This window comes from Sapajus apella, unplaced genomic scaffold (genome assembly GCF_009761245.1).
Source record: "Sapajus apella isolate SASKATOON/1434 unplaced genomic scaffold, GSC_monkey_1.0 scaffold2, whole genome shotgun sequence".
In the NCBI taxonomy this organism is placed as follows: domain Eukaryota; kingdom Metazoa; phylum Chordata; class Mammalia; order Primates; family Cebidae; genus Sapajus; species Sapajus apella.
Genome location: NW_022436942.1, coordinates 72,050,339 through 72,065,522, shown reverse-complemented (window position 1 = coordinate 72,065,522; position 15,184 = coordinate 72,050,339). Strand labels below are relative to the sequence as shown.

Sequence of the window (15,184 nt, the reverse complement as noted above, 5' to 3'; positions counted from 1 at the left end):
GAGAGGGAAGAGGCTAGAGGAGGTGGAGGCTGGGAGAGGGAAGAGGCAGGAGAGGGAGGAGGTTGGAGGGAGTAGAGGCTGGAGAGGGTGGAGGCCAGCCCTGGCGAGCAAAGAGCTGTGCCTCTGGTCTCCCCTGGCCTTGTCTCCATGGCCTCTTAGTTTTGTCTGGTGAGGAGTCAGCTCTGCCTTCCTCAGAACTGACTGTGCTGAACCTCAGGGTCCTCTAGAGAATGGGGGAAGTGAGCTTGCGGAATCTTCTCACCCTCTTAAGAGTCAGAAACGTCAAGCCCCACCTGAGCCTTCTCTGCCTCTTCTCCCTTTTTCCTGTGTCACTGCTGCCCGGGTTCCGGTGCCACCAGCTGAAGGAGGATACAGAATTCCAGGAGTTTCTGTCGGTTCATCAGAGGCGGGCGCAGGCAGCCACTTGGGCGAACGATGGCCTGGATGCTGAGTCATCGAGAGAGAAGAGCAAGCCGGCCAGCGACTACCTGAACTTCGACTCCGATTCCGGGCAGGAGACTGAGGAGGAGGGAGCTGGGGAGGACCTGGAAGGTGAGGGCCTGTGGATGGTGTGCTCCATGTGCACGGGCCTGTGCTTGCCACTGGGCTAGCGGGCACTAGGGGCCCCTCTGTGCCAGATGCTAGGAGTCAGGTGAACCCTCAAGCTCTCCAGTGGGGTGATGATCCCTCGGCAGGTGCATCTGCCTTCACTGATCCTAGCTATGCCGTCAGTCAGTCACTCAACAAATACTTCTTGAGCACCTACTATCTGCCAGCCATGCTTCAGGCATTGGGCTTATGTTGATAAGCAAAAGACGGAAGAGTCTCTGCCCCGTGGAGCTGCGATTATGGCTGGGGAGAGAAACAATAAAATATAAGTCCACTGTTGGGCGTATGATAGGATGATGCGTGCTACAGAGAGAACGCGGGGAAGGGGACAGGAGAGTTAGCAGGGACGGTGAGGGACTGAGCCTTTATCCTCCGAAGGGGTTTGTGGTGGGCAAGGGAGCAATTGCAACCCAGGACGATACAGCTGGAGAGTTGGGAGTTGATTTGGGTGTAAAGGTGAGAGGATGTGCATTTAGTGCAATTACGCCTGGGAACATTTCTGCTGCGCTAAGTTCCCATCTGAGGAACCCAGGAGACTTAGTGGGCCACAGGAGGGGAGGGGAGAGAAAAGGGGTTCCAGGCAAGGGAACAGCACCGCAAAGACAGAGGAAAGGGAAGTGTGTGGGCTTGAAGGACGCGAGGTGGGTGGGGTTGGCAGGAGGAGGAGGCGACAGTGGAAGAAGCCCGCACAGCCAGCCCTGATGAGGAGCCTGGGTTTCACAATGTGTGACACAGAGAATATCAAAGCTGCGGTAGCCTCACCCCATTTGGCATTGCTAATCAGAGCACTTATGCGGGATGCTGGCCACAGGGGCCATGGATGGGGTGGGTGTGGTGCCTCAGGCCTCCCACTAGGAGGACCATCTGCCATTTGCTGCCTCCAAACTCTGGTTTACTCATAGCTATCACTGATCCTTGCCTCCCTGTTTTTCCAGAAGAGGCAAACCTCGAACAGAAGGCAGCTGTGCAGAAGGAGCTGTCGGACATGGACTACCTGAAGTCCAAGATGGTGAAGTCCGGGTCATCCTCTTCCTCAGAGGAGGAGGAAAGTGAAGATGAAGCCGTGCACTGTGAGGAAGGGAGTGAGGCCGAGGAAGAGGGTTCCTCCACCACCCCAGCCCTGCAGGAAAGAGACGGCAAGGGTGTAGGCCAAGAGCAAGGAATGCCAGCTGGGAAAAAGAGGCCACCGGAGGCCAGAGCCGAGGTGCGTGTATATCCCGCGGGTGCCCAGGGAGGAGGTCTCTGCTCTCTGCTTGCCCATGGTACCCACAGCTCCTCTGTCAGGAGAGTGGAATGTGGAGGAAAGATGCAGCTCTGCTGTCCGAAGGTGTCTTCTGATCTCGGCCCTGCTGCGTGCTTCCCATGTGTCCTTTCTTCATTTCTTTTCTCTTTGTTTGTTTGTGATATGGAGTCTCGCTCTGTCACCCGTGCTCCATGCTGGAGTGCCTGGTGCGATCTCAGCTCACTGCAGCCTTTGCCTCCCAGGTTCAAGTGATTGTCTGCCTCAGCCTCCTGAGTAACTGGGATTATGGTCATGCGCCACTACGCCCAGCTAATTTTTCTGTATTTTTAGTAGAGATGGGATTTTGCCATGTTAGCCAGGCTGGTCTCGAACTCCTGACCTCAAGTGAACTGCTCACCTCAGCCTCCCAAAGTCTTGGGATTACAGGCATGAGCCACTGCACCCAGCCTCTGCGTTTATTTTCTGTTGCTAACCTGGAGAGGTCACCTGCCTTCCAGAAATTGCCTATAAGTAGGGTGGCAACTAAATGATGATCCACACTAAGTTGAAAGTGGGATGCGAGTCCACTGCGGTGCCAGGCTGCGGATGTAGTTACTGTAGGTCTGATGACTACAGATACAGACTGGAGCAGCCCCGGTCAGCACACCTGTATCCCTCCTGTGGGGCAGAAGGAGCTGAGTGATGACTCTGAGCCGTTATCCTTTGTATTAAGTAACAAAGCAGGCAGAGGGGCGCAGGCCAGTCATCAGCAGTAACGGGAGGATCAGCTGAGCCCGCACCACACACTGGGCACCATGCCTGTCATGCCATTGCACCTCATCACCATCTTGAGGGCAGGTGCTGCTTTTGTTCCATTTTACAGGTGAGAAAACTGAGGCCCGGAGAAGAAAAGTGCCTCACCCAAGGTCACAGCTGGGAAGTGTTGGGTTCCGAATTTAGTACCAGGTCTGCTGGGTCTGAAGTCAAGATAGTAAACGTGGGCACTTCCCTGGAGGTCAGCCAACTCATCTCCCACCTGGGAGTCCTCTCTGCATCAGAGACGGGGCAGTTTGACATGTTGTCCAGGTTCCCTCCTTTCTCTGTGAAGTATGGTATGGCCTCTCTCCCTGCCCAGCCTGTATTTTCTTTTTTTTTTTTTTTTTCTTTTTTGAGACAGTCTCGCTCTGTCGCCCAGGCTGGAATGCAGTGGTGTGATCTCAGCTCACTGCAGCCTCTGCCTCCTGGGTTCAAGTGAGTCTCGTGCCTCAGCCTCCCAAGTAGCTGGGATTAACAGGCGTGCATCACCATGCCCGGCTAATTTTTGTGTTTTTAGTACAGATAGGGTTTCACCATGTTGGCCAGGCTGATCTCGAGCTCCCAACCTCAAGTGATCCACCTGCCTCAGCCTCCTAGATTGTGGGAATTATAGGTGTAAGCTACTGCACCTGGCCCCAGCCCTGAATTTTCAAATGAGATGAAAGCAGGCTTTATTGTCCCTTTTCTTTCCTCTTTTCCTTTTCTTCTTCCTCCCTCCTCTTATTTTCTGTCTCTTCTAGTTATGCACCCTGTCCTTTTTCTTCCCCCCACCCCAAAAAATGTATATTTCAGAGAGGTGGTAGAGTGTGGAGAAGTCAGAATTATGAGCTCAATTCCTAGTTCCAAAATTTAGTAGCTGTTGGACCTTGGATGAGATACTTTACTTCCTTCAGCCTCTAAGTTTCGTCCATAAAAAGACGCTTATGATGGCACTGCTCCCTGCCTCTGGTTTCTGACCCTGTGCCTAAGTATATGCTGGAATTCTGGAATCTTCAGATTTCAGGAAGCAAACCCTTTGGAATGCAATACCCCAAGCAGGCTCACTCCCCTCTGCCTACCTTGTTACTAAATACGGAGGATAAAAGGTAGCACCCCATCATCAAGTGCAGTCCCGTTTCTGCAGTACAGCCAGAAATGACCGCTTGCGCTGCGTGGATCAACATAAGCTATAAATGGGCTCACATTCACTCAGGGCAGGCTTTGCTAGGAAGTGCATTCAAGTCAGGGCAGGTTTTGTTGCCATGAAAGTGAACAGAAACATAGGTTTTTTCAGAGCTGTTTGGTATTCTGGAATTGTGGGAAAAAAAGATCCTGAACCCATAGTCTCCATGGGATTGTTGTAAAGATTTAATAGGTCAGTGGCATCTCTAAAGTGCTTAGCTCAGCATCTGGCACTAATAGCCCTAAATAGTGACACTGACATCCCTGTTCTTCAGGGCTCCTTCCCATTCCTACCCCGCTTGTGGCCCCAGAGCCCCTGTCTGAGTGCCCATAGCTTGCCAGGCTGTGGTTCCAGCGCTCATCTCAGGGGCACGCAGAGACTTGGAGTCACATAGGCCACACCTCTGGCCAGACTCCATCCACAGTAGGCATTGATTCTTCCCAGCAGTCCCCAGCTCCCCCTGGCAGCAGGTACCTTCTCTGGCACGGAAATGTCCCAGTGAATATTAAAGAATATTTTAAAACAGCCCAAAAGTAGGATGACTACTAAATTATCAACTTCCATAGGCCTACTCAGTCCCCTAACTTTGGACATGGGAGTTATATCCAATATATGCAGCTGTATGAAGGGTCACTGTGGCCACTTCTGTTTGTTTTTCTGATCACGCAGGCAGAAAAACCAGCAAACCAGAAGGAACCCACCACCTGCCACACCGTGAAGCTGCGGGGAGCCCCGTTCAACGTCACAGAGGTATGTGCTGAGAACGAGGGTGGGGAGACCAGGAGCCTTTGGTGCGTGGGGGTGTTAGAGTCAGTGGAGGACATGAGCTAGGAGGAATTGGGGGCCAGCACGGCTGAGAAGTAAGCTCTCCAGCATTGTCAGGGTCAGGAAACAGAAATGGCTACACCAAGACAGAGTTCTGGTTTCACCCACGCTAGGGTGGGCACACACTCTGTTAACGAAAAGCGTAGGGGGTCAGCCGGTAAATATTTAAGGCTTTGTGGTCAACACCGTCTCTCTTGTGACTGCTCGCCCTGCTCTTATAGCAAGGAAGCAGTCTCAGAAAGTAGGCACAAATGAATGGAACTTTATTTACGCAAACAGGCAGTGAGCCAGGTTTGGCCTGCAGAGTGTAGTTTGCTGTCTCTGGGCCTATAACAGCTGTGAACACAGGTTAAATTTTTACTCCTCGTGGAAGTAATAGAAGTTCTCTATAGAAGATTCAAAACCATGTAGCTGAATGAAAAGGATATTTAAAAAACTGCCCAAAAGTAGGATGACTACTAAATTATCATCTACACTAAACTGAGAGAGGGGTGCCACCCCACTGGGGTGCCAGGCTGTGGGTGGAATTACCGCAGGTCTAAGGACTGCAGATACAGTAACCACCCATCCCAGGCAAACTGGGGCCGCCCTCGCCATTGCACCTGTGTCCCACCCAGCGACATCCGCTGATACATTTTAGGTATATCTTCTTAGACAGTTTTTGTTTTGTTTTCCTTTGGTTTTAGTTCTCAGTTTTTTTTGTGAAACGGGGTCTCACTCTGTTGCCCAGGCTGTAGTACAGTAGTGCCCTCATAGCTCACTGCAGCGTCGTCTTAGACGTTTTTGTCTTTGTATGTCTAAGAAGCAATTTACTGGTAACTCTTTGGAAACTCTTTCTCCCCCTCATCATGGTATGTCGTGGACCTCTTTGAATGTTGAATATACTCTGCTACAGCAGCATTTTTTATCCTCATCCTCTTCCTCACTCAGAGTAAACTTCCTTAGGCCTACTCACTCCCCTGAATTTGGACATGGGAGTTACATCCAGTTTTTTTGCTTTTATAATGCAGTTCCTTGCAATTAGGGATGAGCAGACTTCGTCTGTAAAGGCCAGATGGTAAACATTTTAGGCTTTATAAGCCATATAATCTCTGTCACACATTCGTTGGGTTTTTTGTTTTGTTTTGTTTTGTTTTTTCATAAATAACCTTTTAAAATGTAAAAACCATTTTTAGCTTGCAAGCCATACAAAAGCAGACCATGGTGATATTTGACCTGTGGGCCATAGTTTGCTGATCTTTGCTCCAGATAGATAATCTGTGTGGGCATGTGCATGTATAATTCTAAGGCATTGGCACAGAACATCAGTGTCCTCTTGCTAATTTATACTCCCTCTAGCGGAGTCTACAAGTGCCCATTTCCCAGAACCCTGGGTCTTATTAATGTTTTATCAATGTGATAGGTCAAGTTGGCATCTCATGTTAGTTTGTATTTTAAATTACTTGTAAGACGGATCATCCTCACATTTGTAGATCACATATATCTTTTTTTTTCTTTTGAGACAGTTTCGCTCTTATGTTGGCCAGGCTATTCTCGAACTCCTGACCTCAGGTGATCCACCTGCCTCGGTTTCCCGTAGTGCTGGGATTGCAGGCATGAGCCACCATGCCTGGCCAGCATGTCATCTCTTTTAGGTGGCTCGCGCCTGTCATCTCAGCAGTTTGGGAGGCCAAGGCAGGCAGATCACAGGGTCAGGAGATCGAGACCATCCTGGCTAACATGGTGAAACCCTATCTCTACTAAAAATACAGAAAACATAGCTGGGCATGGTGGCACACGCCTATAGTCCCAGCTACTCAGGAGGCTGAGGCAGGAGAATCGCTTGAAACCGGGAGGTGGAGGTTGCAGTGAGCTGAGATCGTGCCACTGCTCTCCAGCCTGGGCGACAGAGCGAGACTTCTTCCCCCGCCGCCTCCCAAAAAAACGTGCCCAATCGTCTCTTTTGCTCTTTTTTCTCTTGAAGTCTTTATCTGTTCTGTTACTCTATATGTTTATAAATTTCTGAAATGCAACTTATCAAACTTCAAAGTAGCAAGCATTTAGGTTTCATTAAACTCCCTGAGTTGTCTTGTAATTTTGTCAGAATTTTTTCAGTACCAACCATTCAGAAAATCACTTGCTTTAATTAATAAGACAAAAACCACTAGGTGGCTACTTGCAAAACTAATACACAAAAACCAAATACCCAAGCTTCATGAGAAGTGAAAAAGGCCAGATTTAATCCCAAGTATATAAAATTATCTAGAGGGGAAACCATGTCTTAAAATGCTGATAGTGACATTGCTCTTTTACTGCTGGTAGAGACATTGCTATTTTATATTTATATTATTCTCATTTCTTCAGTTTTTTTTCAAAATTTTTTCCAAGGTAGTTTTAATGATGGAGGAGAGTTATGTCTAAGGAAAGAGAAAAACTAAAGAATGAAACACTTTGTAATCCTTTCTGATTCAGAAATTTGCCCCATGTCTTTTCATTGGGTTGTACTTTTATTATTTAGTTGATAAAGAGAAAAAACCTTTTCTTCTTGTTACAGAAGAATGTTATGGAATTCCTGGCACCCTTGAAACCAGTGGCCATTCGAATTGTGAGAAACGCTCATGGGAATAAAACAGGTACGATCTGGGATGTTTCTGGGCGGGAAAGGGGGCAGACAGTGAAGATGGAAGGTTGGGGTACAATAAGGAAGAAGTTTGAAGGGCACCCGTGTTTCTTCCTGTTTGTGGTCCTCAGTTCTATGGATGTGGTCAGGTCAAGGCTGCATCTCTTGCCGCAGCCTTTGGTGGCCTGGTGTTCAGGGACGGAGGTTTCACCGGTTTCTCATCTTTCCCCTCCTCATCTTAGCCTTCACCTATCCCGGTGGGCTCACCCAGTGCACTGAAACAAATGCCAGCTGTTCCTGGGGTTTGCTGGGCAAAGTCCACAGGCAACTCTGCTGGTGGGCAGGGCTCTGATCTGCTGAGCATGTGTGGTAGTGCCCTGGGCCACCCTCCTTGCAGGTTTGCACTCCGGGCAACCAGCCACCTCCCTTGGCTTCAGAGCCCTGGGTTTTGGCTTCCCTGAAGTGAGCAGTGTGTCCGGTAGGCAGTGTCAGAGCTCGGGAAGGTGGGCACGAGCTCAGGAAGGTAGGCACCTGCCCATGCTTACTCCTCCTTGCTGGCCAGCCTCAGAGACTACGGGAGATGCAGCAGCAGATGTGCTGCTTCTCAGAGAAGCACACTGAGGCCCCCTGGCCGTGGGGAGGCTGGAAGCCGCTGGCTGTGTACTCTGTCTTTGGCAAGAAGACACTGGCCTGGGCAGAGCAGTTGAGAGCTACCTCGGCTGAGATCTGGGGAAGCAGGTGTGCTTGAGGAGTGGTCTCATCACTGTCCTGTTTCTGCATTTCTTCTCCAACTCTCTCTTACCACAAAAGCTCCACTTACCCGGCTGATCCATTCAGCCGACCATCCCTCTCCTTGCAGACTGATTACGGGGCAGGGTGAAGTCAGGGTAAAGGGCCCTGTCCAGGTATCTCAGGTAGGAGCCCTAAGACCTTGGACAAGGGACTTAGCCTCGGTTTTTTTTTTTCGCTGCAGTTACGTAAATCTGTCTTGCCAAGTTGCATGAATGGCCTCATGTACAGCATTTAGAGCAGTGCTAAGCCCCTGTTGCACACTTCGTGAAAGCTGCTGTTAATATTCATGCTGGTGGTGGTGGCGGCGGTATTACCCTTGCTTTTATGACACTTCAGGGACCAGAGGGAACAAGAAGCATATCTGAGTTGTCAGGGCTGAGAGAAAACCATATTGGAGGCCCCGGAGTTGGGGAGAGCTGGCATCCAAGCATGAAATGTTGAAAAGCAGCAGAATGTCCCCTGCAGGAGAGCTGGGGAGGAGGCAGGCCAGGCCCCTTAAGCTTAGGAGCTTCATTGAAGATTGTGTGAGTCCCAGCTACTCAGAAGGCTGAAGTGGGAGGATTACTTGAGCCTAGGAGTTCAAGTCCAGCCTGGACAACATAGCAAGACCCAATCTCAAAAAAAAAAAAGATTGTGGGCTTCAGTCTGGATGCAGGGGACCCCAGGAGCTTAGAGCGGGACGGGCCGGGGAGCAGTGATCAGATTTAGGATGGTCCCTGGCTGGTGAAGAACGGGTCCTGAAGCTGGGCATTTGCCATCCTTTAAGGGAGGATCAGTGGTCAGCGGGCCCAGGGTGTGGCCATGGAGAGGAGGAGGTGGAAGGATGCAAGATGTTTATGGATGGATGAGGTGCCTGGATATAGGAAAGGAGGGCACAGAGGAGGATGCAAGACGTTTATGGATGGATGAGGTGCCTGGATATAGGAAGGGAGGGCACAGAGGAGTCACAGAAAGAGTCTAAACAGCCTTGTGATGAAAGGCAGAAAATCCCAGGGCTTTGGACCAAATACTAGACATTGCCAGCTAGTAGCTGTGTGCCCCTGGGAGTATTTCTTTACTGCTCTAGAAAAACAGAGGAACGGTCCTCACCTTGTTGCCTCACAGCATTGAGGCCCAGTGAGGTGAGGAAGCGGAGCCTCTTGTCCTATAGGAAAGACTCCCCATTCGCTTATTTTTGTGCAAGTCAAGGCCTCAGGCACCCAGGAGCAGAGTGGGCGTAGAGATGGTGCTTCCAGTGCCTAGACGGGGCCTCATGCTGCAGTCATGGGCCCTTCTCCAGAGAATGGCATGGAACAGGTGCCAGTCAGGGGTGGGGTGAGGCTTGGAGGGAGACAGAAAGGCCCCCTGTTCTCCGACTCCTAGTGTTCAGCATCCTCATCCACAACACCGGGCTGGGGTCTGGATGCTCCCTACAAAGGGAAATGTGGCTGTGAGTGGGAGAGAGAGGGAGATCCTTTGTATTTTGGAGATTTGGCCAAGATAGAGGTTTCTCCCTCACTTTCTGCTCCTAGCACAGTATCGTGTTCCTCTGGGGACCCCCGTAAGTGTCTGTGAGGCCTTCAGATTTTAGCTCTGTCATTGTCCTCTGTCAGGGTACATCTTTGTGGATTTCAGCAACGAAGAGGAAGTGAAGAAAGCGCTGAAATGCAACCGGGAGTACATGGGTAAGGAGGCCCTGGCCACGAGCCAGCCCTGTGCTGCGGGGCCCGTCTTCATTCCTTCCTTTCCTTTCCACGTTCTCCTTGAGTGCTGACTCTCAGCAGGCACTGTTCTAGACACTGGGGACACGGCGGGGAGCAAACATACCTAGATCCCTGCCCCTCTGGAGCTGACAGAGTAAACTGACTTAGCAGGGAGAGACAGGTGATTAAATGTGTGATTTATGCTACAGGAAAACACCGAGCAGGCACGGGTCCTGGGGAAGGCAGGGATTGGAGAAAGCTTGGCTGTCTCCTTTGGCCTCACTGAGGGGCGACATTGGAACACAAGTCTGCAGTTGAGGAAGCAGGCTCTGGTTTTACGCGCAGGACGTTCAGTAGAGGGAACAGCATGCGCAAATTCCCTAGAATTGGGAGGTCTTCTGAGTAATACCCAGGGGTGCAATCTTTGACCAATCTCTGGCCAAGACAAGTGATTTGAATCCAGGTATCACCTCCCAGTGAAGGCATGAGTTGTGTTAGAGAAGATGGGGAGCCTTGGGAATCTTGTTAGCAAGTCAAGAGGCGGGTATTTATTGAGCAGCTAATAGTGCCTGTGTAGGATACAGTGACAATAGTGCCCTAATCGGGCACAGGGACTGTGCGTGCCAACAGATCATCAGCAGGTAGGTACCCAGGGCTGGGCCGTCACCTAAGACCTTTCCCAAGGCAGAACAGCAAGCAGTGCCAGAGAGTACACTCCAGACTTTAGAGAATGCATTACTGTGGTTTGGGATAACCCAGGCAGGCTCCCTGCAGGGCTGAAGTGGAACTGGCAGAGTGAGTGAATTTTGGGTTCAGACCTGGTGTTGGCCTATGCCCAGGTGATAGGGCAGGTGTTGGGCGCTGTCATCTGCCACCTTGATCGTGTTGTCTGGAAGGCAGCAGTGAAGAGTTTGGAGTCACCAGCAAGGAGTCTCTGGCAAGTTCCAGGCTTCACCCGGAGCCCTGACTCCTCCTCATTGCAGGTGGGCGCTACATTGAGGTGTTCAGGGAGAAGAACGTCCCCACCACCAAGGGTTCACCAAAGAATAGCGCCAAATCCTGGCAAGGCCGGATACTCGGGGAGAACGAAGAGGAGGAGGACCTGGCTGAGTCCGGAAGGCTCTTTGTACGGAACCTGCCCTACACCAGCACCGAGGAGGACCTGGAGAAGCTCTTCTCCAAATACGGTAGGGGCGTGGCCTTGGGGCTGTGGGTACCCAGTGGCTATGAGAGCCGGGTTCAGACTCTGACCTCCTGGGTTCGAGTCTCAGTGTGCACACAACACCACATCTCTTGCCTCAGTTTTCTCATCTGTAAAATGGGACCAACTACCCCTGAGCTGCTGTGTGGGTTCAATGACATGATGAATGCAGGGATTTGCAGGGCAGGAAGTAAAAGGTATTAATAGCATCACTGGCATCTTTTGCTGTCTGAACTCTGTAACTTCTCCAAATTCAGAATTGGAGCGATTTGGATGGCTTTTTTGAGGTAGTCCCTTGCTGTCCAAACTCTTGCCACTCAGTATTGGAATTGAGAAACTACAAGTTGTGCCTGACGAATATACCTATATGGTATTCCTCCATAGCTCAACCCCTAATTCTGTAAAGTCTTCTTATCCAAGCTGAGCACCAGATAGATTTGATAATGTCCAGATTAGTGGTGGTGTTGCTGTTATTTGTCAGGCCATGGGATTGAAGGCCCGTAGTCCAGCTTGGCCACGACAGGCTGTGTGTGTTTGTAGAGTTAGCATTGTTGAAGGGCAGAAAGGGAGGGTTCAGGGTGAGGGGAGGCCTTGACACCTTTGAGATCCCCATAGTGTCTCCCTGTGTCTATGCAGAGGCCAGCTGTAGGATGCGGGATCAGAGGTGTAGGTTGGACACCTGATGTGGGTCCCGTTGTCAGGACAAGGATGCCCTGAGTGGGGCCTGCCATCAGCAAAAGGGCTGACCTCCAAGCCTGGGGCCTGCCCCCAGTGGAACCGTCTGCTCCATTCACCATTCTGCTCACCAAATCCCTCCACACCAGCTGGCGTCCTGGCTTACACCGCGTGGCTGGGCTGAGTGGGAGAAGCATTCATCGGTACACTGCAAATGTCCATTTGGGAAGGAAAGACCCAGAGAGGGGACGTGGTCAGACGCTGGTGTTCAGAGTGGAAACCCATGTGGAAAGGGCGTGCTTTAATCGGAGCATGATGCTAATGTCATCACGGAAGACACTTCTTTGGCACTGACTGTAGCAGGCACCATTTCGTGCACTATGCTTGCATTAACGCATCTAACCTGTGTAGCTGCCTGTGCGCTAGGTACTGTTGTGCCGTTTTACAGATGAAAAGACTGAGGCATGAGGAGGCCCATTTGCCCAAGGCAGGCTGCACATGTGGTAGGTGGTGGTGCTGAGCTCCAGCCCAGGTATTGTTGCTCTTAGGATAGACACACGGAGGGGACTGGAAATGACACCTGTGACCTGTGTGGTTGGCGCACAGCTGGTGCTCACCACATTCTTCCCTGGGGCCAAGTGCCCCCAGCCCACCAGAGACCAACACTTCTCCTGTCCTCAGGTCCCCTGTCTGAGCTCCACTACCCCATCGACAGCCTGACCAAGAAACCCAAGGGTTTTGCATTCGTCACCTTCATGTTCCCTGAGCACGCCGTGAAGGCCTACTCGGAGGTGGACGGGCAGGTATTCCAGGTGAGGCCCCTCCTGGGCTGGCCAGGAGGCTGCAGGGCTCACGTGGTAGGGAAAGGCTGTGTGTGTGTGTCTGTGTATGTAGACACGGGCGTCCCCTTTGTGAGGCTAAGAAGACGTGCAGTGGCATGCTAAGTCACTGCCTCACACAAGCCACTAGAAGGTCAGAAGTCACATGAGGGTGGGGTCTGATCTGTTCTTGTCACTGATTTGTGGCACCTACACCTGTGTCTGGCACAGAGCAGGCACTGAAAAAATATTCCTTGAACGGATGAATTTGCTCTTCATCTCTATAGATACCACCTTGGAAGAGGAGTAAGAAGAAAGGAATTTTTTGATAGGGGCATATTAAAATGGCCACAGTGGAATATAAGAAACTTTTCTCAGTTTTACCAAGTAATATACGTAGCATCCATCCCTAAGCCTCAGGCTACCTCACCATCACCCTTTTCCTTTTCTCATTCATTCATGATTTCTTGACCTTCCTGTGGTCATCAGGCCAGACCTGGCTGTGCCAGCATCGAGCTCACATTCTCACTCACCTGTGCAGGAACGGGGCGATGCAGGGTGGCGGGGCAGGGAGAGGGCTGCAGGTGCGGGTTATAAACTGATCAAAGATTCATGTGTGTAGCTGTGTCAGATGGCCCCCTCACAACATGGGGTACCTGTCGGGTGGGAAGAGAGTTGCCTCGTTCTACCTGACCTCCCACCCTCTGGTCACAGTTTTAGTACTGACCAGCTTGCTCGTGGCAGACGCCAACATCCTCTGGCAGGAAGCAGGGCTGGCAGGCAGGACTGCTGTTTACTCCCTTCCCGTCATCCCCATCCAGGGCAGAATGCTCCATGTGCTACCGTCTACCATCAAGAAGGAAACCAGCGAAGATGCCAGTGCCCTGGGATCGTCATCCTACAAGAAGAAGAAGGAGGCCCAGGACAAAGCCAACAGCGCCAGGTCCTCAGTGCCCCTGAAGCCACCGAGCCCCAACCCAATCCTCTGCCACCTTCACCTTGCCATTTCTAAGCCTCCTGGGTCTTCTGACTCCTGATAGGTTTGGTTCATACCTTACCAGTCTTCAGTGTTCTCATCTGTAAAATGGGAGATTAACAGTAGTGCCTTACTTTTGTGGTGCTGTAAGGCTTAAGTGAGTGAATGTATGTGAAGTGCTTAGTTCCTGACACAGATGAAGCGCTGGGCTAATGTTAGGGGTGGTCCCTGCCGTCATCCCTCTCTTCTTCAGGCCCTGTATACGTAGCCCATGGTAGGGAAATCGGGGAATGTAGACAGGCCTAGGAGCCCATTTCTTAACAGGTTTCGTGTTTGAGAGCGAGTTCCCCTCATTTAGTCTGATCTCCTTGTTCTGCCTCTGCCTCTCAGCTCTCACAACTGGAACACGTTATTCATGGGGCCGAATGCCGTGGCCGATGCCATCGCACAGAAGTACAGCGCCACCAAGAGTCAAGTTTTTGACCACGTGAGTAAAGGCCGACCAGTCCTCTCTGGGATCCGGGCCAAACTGAAGGGGAGAAAGAGCAGGAGGCATGTTATGCTGCTGTTGGCTGTGAGGCTGGGGTCCCTGGGGCTCTCCTCTTGGGCCTTCCCAGAGACCTCTGGAGTGGAAGGTGCTCTCCAGCCCTGCCGTTGGAAACACCCCCAGCCGGGCTCCTGCTCTGGCTTCTCATGCTGCTGTATGGAGCCACCCCAGAGAATGTGATTGACAGTAATGTCAATGAGTGACATTCCTGAGCCCCCCCGCTGTGCCACAAGCATTAGTGCGTGATGCTCCTCACAGTGGCCTTGTGAAGTAGGGGTTCTTGTTCTTATATCCCCATTGTCCAGATGAAGAAACCAAGGCCAAGGACACGGTGACTTATCCAAGGTCACAGACTTGTAAAGAGGTGGAGGTGGTAGGACACCAGGTCTGGCCAGCTCCAGTGCCTTGGCTCTGAGCTGCGTCTCACGATTTCCACCCCCCAGGTCTCTGAAGCCAGGGCAAGGGTCATGGATTCCGTTCCTCCTCCTCTCCCAAGTCTAGCTTATTCCTTCGGACTCTTCCAGCCATCCAGCTCCTCCACATCGCGTAGCTTTAAAAATCAGCGTGATGTTTTGATAGACATAGTGATGGTGATATGCTTACCAGAGGCCAGAAAATCGCCATTTCCATCATCTGACACTTGCCTTTCTGTGTGTGTGGCAAAAACACCTAAAATCCACTTTGCTAAAAGCAGAAATCTCCAGTGTTACCTCTGGTGCTAATGTTGTACACTGCTATTAGGTCTCTAGACTTATGCCGCTGACGTATCTGCTCTTCTGTATATCATTTACTCTGTATCCTGTATGTGCTTTGTGCCTTCTACAAAAGGATACTTTTTAAAAGGTATATTCAAGTAGGTCTATAGATATACATACACATATATTTGTTGTTATTGTTGTTTTTGGAGACAGAGTTGCTCTGTCACCCACGCTAGAGTACAGTGACATAATGATAGCTTACTACAGCCTCCCAAATTCTTGGCTCAAGCAGTCCTCCCACCTCACCCTCCTAAGTGGCTAGGACTACAGATGTATGCCGTCATGCCTAATTTATTTTTATTTTTGCAGGGATGGGGGTCTCACTTCTAGGTTCAAGTGATCATCTCACTTTGGCCTCCCAAAGTGTTGGGATTACAGGCAGGATTCATATAAAACATATTTTGTATGTATAAAGTACAAAGGATACTTTGTCTAAGGTACTTTGCATAAAGCCCGAAAATACCCTGTTCTTTGTATATTTTGTATCTTCATACCCTCTTTT

At 50.7% G+C, this 15,184-nt stretch overlaps 1 protein-coding gene across 3 annotated transcripts in view; it reads left to right on the top strand.

The window, feature by feature from the left end:
* The window catches only part of RBM19 (RNA binding motif protein 19), a 143,354-nt gene that overhangs the window by 6,551 nt on the left and 121,619 nt on the right, over window positions 1-15,184 (top strand). For all 3 annotated transcript variants that reach the window (XM_032240672.1, XM_032240664.1, XM_032240681.1), the window contains exons 5-13: window positions 360-552; window positions 1,545-1,813; window positions 4,479-4,559; window positions 7,168-7,246; window positions 9,618-9,689; window positions 10,691-10,894; window positions 12,265-12,395; window positions 13,223-13,344; window positions 13,768-13,864. In XM_032240672.1, coding sequence (XP_032096563.1) covers window positions 360-552; window positions 1,545-1,813; window positions 4,479-4,559; window positions 7,168-7,246; window positions 9,618-9,689; window positions 10,691-10,894; window positions 12,265-12,395; window positions 13,223-13,344; window positions 13,768-13,864 — 1,248 coding nt within the window. The remainder of the gene's footprint in view (window positions 1-359; window positions 553-1,544; window positions 1,814-4,478; window positions 4,560-7,167; window positions 7,247-9,617; window positions 9,690-10,690; window positions 10,895-12,264; window positions 12,396-13,222; window positions 13,345-13,767; window positions 13,865-15,184) is intronic.